At 53.0% G+C, this 7473-nt stretch overlaps 1 protein-coding gene across 1 annotated transcript in view; it reads right to left on the reverse strand.

Annotated features, from left to right (window-relative positions):
* Window positions 1-1622, reverse strand: part of plcl1 (phospholipase C like 1) — a 210316-nt gene extending 208694 nt beyond the window's left edge. Inside the window, exon 1 of the mRNA XM_038301953.1 lies at window positions 946-1622. Within this exon, the coding sequence (XP_038157881.1) occupies window positions 946-1131 (186 nt within the window). The 5' untranslated portion in view covers window positions 1132-1622. The remainder of the gene's footprint in view (window positions 1-945) is intronic.
* Between the last annotated feature and the right edge of the window lie 5851 nt (window positions 1623-7473).

Below are 7473 nucleotides of genomic sequence, written 5' to 3' on the forward strand. Positions count from 1 at the left end.
AAGCAAAGGACAGGTGACTTTTAATGTCAGATCTGAGCTGATGTTTTTAAACTTTCGGAATGAGTTCCAGCCCTAAATAAAGACAGAAAACACTTCATACCAGGCATCCCCAAAGTGGGTCCTCGAGGGTCCTGCAGGTTTTAGAGGTTTCCCTGCTCCAGCACAGCTTTACATTGATAGTTGATTAACAGGCTTTTCCTGAAATGCAAACATCAGAATCAGCTGTGCTGAAGCAGGGCAACCTTAAAAACATGGGTGTCAAAGTGGTCCCAGAAAGGGCTGTCTGGCTGCAGGTTTTCTTTCCAACCAACCTTGATCATTGAGGGATTCCAGTCTGAACATGATGACTTGATGAGATGAGGAGTCTGGTGTGCTATTGCTTGGTTGGAAAGAAAACCTGCAGCCCTTTCTGGACCCTGTTTGACACCCAAAACCTGCAGGACAGCTGACTTTGGGGATGCCTGCCTCAGACAAACCTTAAGTTATGCCTACATCTTTCTTGGCTCAGCAATTAACCAAGAATCTGGTCTGACTGCTTTGACACTAATTAGACAAGAAAATCAAAGTGATGATGGAGGTTAAAATTATGCGCCTGAACTGGCCATTTGACCTATAACAGGCAGGCGGGTCCTCAAGGGCCGCTGTCCTGCAGACTTTAGAGGTTTCCCTGCTCCAGCACAGCTGATTGTGATGTTTGCATTTCAGGAAAAGCCTCAGCTGTGCTAAAGCAGGGAAACCTCTAAAACCTGCAGGACAGCGGCCATCCAGGAACGATTTTGGGCATCCCTGACCTATAAAGTTCACCTCAAGCTAAGCATCTCCTGAAAGGAAGCGCGTCCCTGCATGGATGAAGTGTCTCCGCTTTCTCCACTCCTGTTCTCCTTATTAAAAATGAAGCTCATCGTTTTCCAAAGCAGCTGTGAGAGAAGGAGACTGTTTGGGTACCTTAATGATGCTGCTGCGGCGCGGAGCTGCCTTCACCGACTCCAGCAGGATGGTGTCTGAGTCCTGACCGCCTCCACCTCCAGGGAGGATGACCCCGCTGCGCCGGCCGCGGGACGCTCTCGGCGGGATGAAATCCGGCGCGGAGTCTCCGCACAGCCCGTCTCCGCATCCATCGCGCTCAGACATGTCGGCAGCCAGAAGGAAAGAGGCTCAGTTCGGAAGAATTTCAGCACTTTACGGGAATGGACCTGAAGAAAGTTTGCTATTGTGGTGGAGTGGTGCCATTATAAAGCGGGGCGCAAACTGCTCTCCAAACTCGCGTATTTATGTGGCGGACTTCATAGTTCCGGAGAAACGTGACTTTAGGCTGTTTGTGCGCGCGCTCCACGGCACATCCTACTCCCCTCCAACCCGAGCATCACATGCAGGTTCGGCCCTGGGATGGAAGCGCAGCCCGGAAGAAGCGCAACAAGTCGCGCAGTCTGCAGCCCAGCCTGGCTCCCTGGAACAGCTCATTCAGACGCGTAAAGCCTCCTTTGCGCGCTCCAGGCGAGCATCTGTGACAGGAAAAGCAAATCTTCGAATCCAGCGTCTTCTACCGGGTTAACTGGGCTACCCGGAGCCGCGCCGCTCTGTGCCCGGAACGCGGCGGTGTCAGGGTGTGGAGAGGACCGGTGCCGCGGGAGCCGGTAGGACCGAGCCGGCGGTGCGTCTCTGCGGACTGTTTGCAGCCCCAGGGTCAGCCTGATCTCAGCCTCAGAAACAACAGCCGACTTTTGACGAGGACGGCAACACAACTGACAGACAGACGCGCCGCCTTTCAGGCGCCACTCCTCCCTCCAACCCCCTCCGCCCAGCTCCTCCCACTCCACGCGACTGACGCGCAGGGCGTCCAATGCGCGCGGCCACCGAGAGATCAGAGAGGAGGCCGCAGCCTCCGATAGGTGGAGGCTCCGTGTTCCCTGGGACCGAGGGAGAAGTCTCTGGTGCTGGGTTACAACACAGAGGTGTGATGATGATGATGATGATGATGATGATGATGATGATGATGATGATGATGATGATGATGATGATGATGATGATGATGATGATGATGAATACCTTGACTTTGGTTTATTGGAGATTATTTTGAATTAGAGACAATCTGGATTATAATAATCTAAAGTTCTACTGCAAGGCACTTTTCCTTTCCTCTTTAGTGAGACGCATCAATGTTTTACAAAAAAAGTTTTAGGTTAGTGTGCCCTTCATAACTTAATTTAATAAAAACATTTTTTTATTTTGATCAAAAATGCTTACCATTGATATTAAAGTGTGTGTTCTTGTTTGTACACAAGCTTTGTTGTTTTAAAGTTGTTAGGTTGCATCTGCTGAGCTCATTCTTCCCATTTCAACAGACAAGTCAACAAACGGTAAACAGTTAATCTTGTCATCGGATATACTTTGCACTAGAGATGCACCAATCCCGTTTTTTCCAGATGCAATCTGAAACCGATACCTGGGCTGGCTGATCCAATTTAATGGAAAAGTCCGGTCAGCAAGGATCAAAATAATCAATGGCTCATTATCAATACCTAAAACTAATACATTCACGGTGATATTTGCTGATCAATTTAGTGTTAATCAGTAAAAAAATAAAAACAATACTTTTCAGCTAGTCTGGGAGCGGCCATTTTTGCCCAAATATAGTAGCCCCTCCCTCCTGCCATCTTCCAGCAGTGACGTCACTGTGCAGTAAGCCTAGCGCCATTCTCCCCGCTTTACAAGCTAAATCAATGGGAACTACTAGACACATCTGCAATCAACAACAATTATTGAAGATTTCCAGAGGACTTCACCATTGAATTTCACCAGAGCTATAGTGAAACCAAAGACCCTTATGATGAGTACAATATTTGGATCCAGCGTTCCCTCGCCCGGACGCGGGTCACCGGGGCCCCACTCTGGAGCCAGGCCTGGAGGGGGGGCACGATGGCGAGCGCCTGGTGGCCGGGCTTTTACCCATGGGGCCCGGCCGGGCTCAGCCCGAAGAGGAAACATGGGTCCCCCCTTACATGGGCCCACCACCCGTGAGAGGGGCCATAGGGGTCGGGTGCAATGTGTGTTGGGTGGCGGCCGGGGGAGGGGACCCTGGCGGTCTGATCCTCGGCTGCAGAAGCTGGCTCTTGGGACGTGGAATGTCACCTCGCTGGTGGGGAAGGAACCGGAGCTAGTGTGTGAGGCTGAGAGGTTCCGGCTAGAAATAGTCGGTCTCACCTCAACGCATGGTTCTGGTTCTGGAACCAGTCTCCTTGAGAGGGGCTGGAAATACTTCCACTCTGGAGTTGCCCACGGTGAGAGGCGCCGGGCAGGAGTGGGCATACTTGTTGCCCCCCATCTCGGCGCCTGTACGTTGGGGTTTACCCCGGTGAACGAGAGGGTAGCCTCCCTCCGCCTACGGGTGGGGGGACGGGTTCTGACTGTTGTCTGTGCTTACGGGCCGAACAACAGTTCAGATTACCCACCCTTCTTGGAGTCCTTAGAGGGGGTACTGGAGGGTGCCCCTCCTGGGGACTCCCTTGTTCTGCTGGGAGACTTCAACGCTCACGTGGGCAATGACAGTGAGACCTGGAGGGGCGTGGTTGGGAGGAATGGCTGCCCTGATCTGAACTCGAGTGGTGTTCTGTTGTTGGACTTATGTGCTCGTCATGGATTGTCCATAACGAACACCATGTTCAAGCATAAGGGTGTCCATATGTGCACATGGCACCAGGACACCCTAGGCCGCAGTTCGATGATCGACTTTGTCATCGTTTCATCGGACTTGCGGCCGTATGTCTTGGACACTCGGGTGAAGAGAGGTGCTGAGCTTTCCACTGACCACTACCTGGTGGTGAGTTGGCTCCGGTGGTGGGGGAGGATGCCGGTCAGACCTGGCAGGCCCAAACGTGTTGTGAGGGTCTGCTGGGAACGTCTGGCGGAGTCCCCTGTTAGGCGGAGCTTTAACTCCCATCTCCGGCAGAACTTCGAACACATCCCGGGGGAGGTGGGGGATATTGAGTCCGAGTGGACAATGTTCCGTTCCTCCCTTGTCGAGGCGGCTTATCTGAGCTGCGGCCGCAAGGTTGTTGGTGCCTGTCATGGCGGCAACCCTCGAACCCGTTGGTGGACACCTCCGGTGAGGGATGCTGTCAGGTTGAAGAAGGAGGCCTATCGGGCCTTTTTGGCCTGTGGGACTCCGGAATCAGCTGATGGGTACCGGCGGGCGAAGCGGCATGCGGCTCGGATGGTTGCTGAGGCAAAAACTCGGGTGTGGGAGGAGTTTGGAGAGGCCATGGAGAAAGACTTCCGCACGGCTCCGAAGCGATTCTGGTCCGCCATCCGGCGTCTCAGGAGGGGGAAGCGGTGCAGCACCAACACTGTTTATAGTGGGGATGGTGTGCTGCTGACCTCGACTCGGGACGTTGTGGGTCGGTGGGCGGAATACTTCGAAGACCTCCTCAATCCCACCAACATGTCTTCCATTGAGGAAGCTGGGCCTGGGGACTCTGGACTGGGCTCTCCAATCTCTGTGGGCGAGGTCGCCGAGGTGGTTAAAAAGCTCCTCGGTGGCAGGGCCCCGGGGGTGGATGAGATCCGCCCGGAGTTCCTGAAGGTCCTGGATATTGTAGGGTTGTGTTGGCTGACACGACTCTTCAACATTGCTTGGACATCGGGGGCAGTCCCCCTGGATTGGCAGACTGGGGTGGTGGTCCCCCTATTCAAAAAGGGGGACCGGAGGGTGTGCTCCAATTACAGGGGAGTCACACTCTTAAGCCTCCCCGGCAAGGTCTATTCGGGGGTGCTGGAGAGGAGGGTCCGTCGGATAGTCGAACCTCGGATTCAGGAAGAGCAGTGTGGTTTCCGTCCTGGTCGTGGAACGCTGGAACAGCTCTACACCCTCAGCAGGGTCCTGGAGGGTGCATGGGAGTTCGCCCAACCAGTCTACATAATAATAATAATAATGAATTTTATTTATCATACACTTTACATTTGATTTCAAATCTCAAAGTGCTACAAAACAAGTTTAAAAGACCATAACATTAAAAACAGAGTAAAAAGACAGTCATTAAAATCAATACATTAAAAGGCATACGTAGCCTATTAAAAAAAAAATCTAAAATCAACAATTGTAGGAATTTCTAAAAAGGAAAGTTTTTAGTCCTTTCTTAAAACAATCCACCGTCTGTGGGGCCCTAAGGTGGTCTGGGAGGGCATTCCACAGACGGGGAGCTGCGGCTTCGAAGGCCCTGTCGCCCATTGTTTTTAGCCGTGTCCTGGGTGGGGCCAGACGGTGCTGTTGGCCTGACCGGGTCCGGGAAGAGGTGTGTGGTGTGAGCAGTTCAGTGAGATACATGGGGGCCGCACCGTGCACACAGTGATGGGTGTGCAGAAGAATCTTGTACTCTATACGGGCGTGAATGGGCAGCCAGTGTAAAGTGTGAAGGATGGGAGTGATGTGCTGGTGTTTCCTCACCCTCATCAGGACCCTGGCAGCGCTGTTCTGTACATACTGGAGCTTCTGAAGGCTCCTGCCAGAGATCCCGACGAGGAGAGCGTTGCAGTAATCCAGCCTGGAGGAGACGAAGGCGTGGACGAGCCTTACGGAGGTGAAAGAAGGACGTTTTGCAGATGGAGGTGACATGATTGTCAAAGGAGAGGTGGGGGTCAAGCTTGACCCCAAGGCTTGTAACAGAGGGAGAGAGGGGAATGGTATGACCACAGAATGAAACAGAGGTGAGAGGAGAGGAACGGAGTTGATGAGGAGTACCAGTTTGGATGGCCTCTGTTTTTGAGGCATTAAGCTGCAGGAAGTTTTGACTCATCCACGCCTTTATATCCTCCAGGCAGGAGCTGAGGCGGGTGACAGAGTTGGCGGGGGAGCTGGGAGGAGTCATTTTAATGTAAAGTTGTGTGTCGTCAGCATAGCAATGGAAGTTGACTTTGTGGTTTGACATGTGCTTTGTGGACTTGGAGAAGGCGTTCGACCGTGTCCCTCGGGGGCCCTGTGGGGGGTTCTCCGGGAGTACGGGGTGCCGGGCCCTTTGATACGGGCTGTCAGGTCCCTGTATGACCGGTGTCAGAGTCTGGTCCACATTGCCGGCAGTAAGTCGGGCTCGTTTCTAGTGAGAGTTGGACTCCGCCAGGGCTGCCCTTTGTCACCGATTCTGTTCATTACCTTCATGGACAGAATTTCTAGGCGCAGCCAAGGTGTTGAGGGGATCCGTTTTGGTGGCCTTAGGATTGCGTCTCTGCTTTTTGCAGATGATGTGGTCCTATTGGCTTCATCAGGTCGTGATCTGCAGCTCTCGCTGGATCGTTCGCAGCCGAGTGTGAAGCGGCCGGGATGGGGATCAGTGCCTCCAAATCCGAGGCCATGGTCTTGAGCCGGAAAAGGGTAGAGTGCCTTCTCCGGGTCAGGGGGGGTGTCCTGCCCCAAGTGGAGGAGTTTAAGTATCTTGGGATCTTGTTCACGAATGAGGCAAGAAGGGAGCGGGAGGTCGACAGGCGGATTGGTGCAGCGTCTGCCGTGAAGCGGGTGCTGTACCGGTCCGTCGTGGTGAAGAGAGAGCTGATTCAAAAAGCGAAGCTCTCGATTTACCGGTCGATCTACGTTCCTACCCTCATCTATGGTCATGAACTCTGGGTCATGACCGAAAGAACGAGATCGCGGATACAAGCGGCTGAAATGGGTTTCCTCCGTAGGGTGGCTGGGCTCTCCCTTAGAGATAGGGTGAGAAGCTTGGTCATCCGGGAGGGACTCGGAGTAGAGCCGCTGCTCCTCCACGTCGAGAGGAGCCAGTTGAGGTGGCTTGGGCATCTGTTTAGGATGCCTCCTGGACGCCTCCCTGGTGAGGTGTTCCGGGCACGTCCCACCGGGGGGAGGCCCCGGGGAAGACCCAGGACACGCTGGAGAGACTATGTTTCTCCGCTGGCCTGGGAAAGCCTTGGGGTTCCTCCCGAAGAGCTGGAAGAAGTGGCTGGGGAGAGGGAAGTCTGGGCCTCCCTTCTTAAGCTGCTGCCCCCGCGACCCGACCCCGGATAAGCGGAGGAAGATGGATGGATGGATGGATGGATGGATGGATATAGTGAAACTGACAATGCCCACGTGCATGGCAGCTGGATGCTGGAATACATCGGGTAAAAGTGAAAAAAAGAGTTATTCCACCTTTCTGATTCCTGATCCTCCACGGACGGGTTGGTCGTTGGATCGCCAACTTGAAGAGGGAGGATTTGCCATCGAACTTCTGGCCAGAGAAAAAACCCGTAATATGTAGCCAACATTTGGAAGAAGAATGTTTTCAAGATGACTTGGATAATAGCGCATTGTGACAAACACCAGATACAGCACTGGGACTTGATCAACAGCCGATACCGCACCGTGACGAGTAGTGTTCTTTGACAAACATGGATGCCTCCAGTAAAGCACATTCACATGAAAATTACTCTGAATTAGAAAAACATTATTAATTGAAAGGTATGTAATAATTCCATATTTAAAATACTTTC

Source organism: Cyprinodon tularosa, unplaced genomic scaffold (assembly GCF_016077235.1).
Source record: "Cyprinodon tularosa strain WSP-4 unplaced genomic scaffold, ASM1607723v1 ctg479, whole genome shotgun sequence".
NCBI lineage: Eukaryota > Metazoa > Chordata > Actinopteri > Cyprinodontiformes > Cyprinodontidae > Cyprinodon > Cyprinodon tularosa.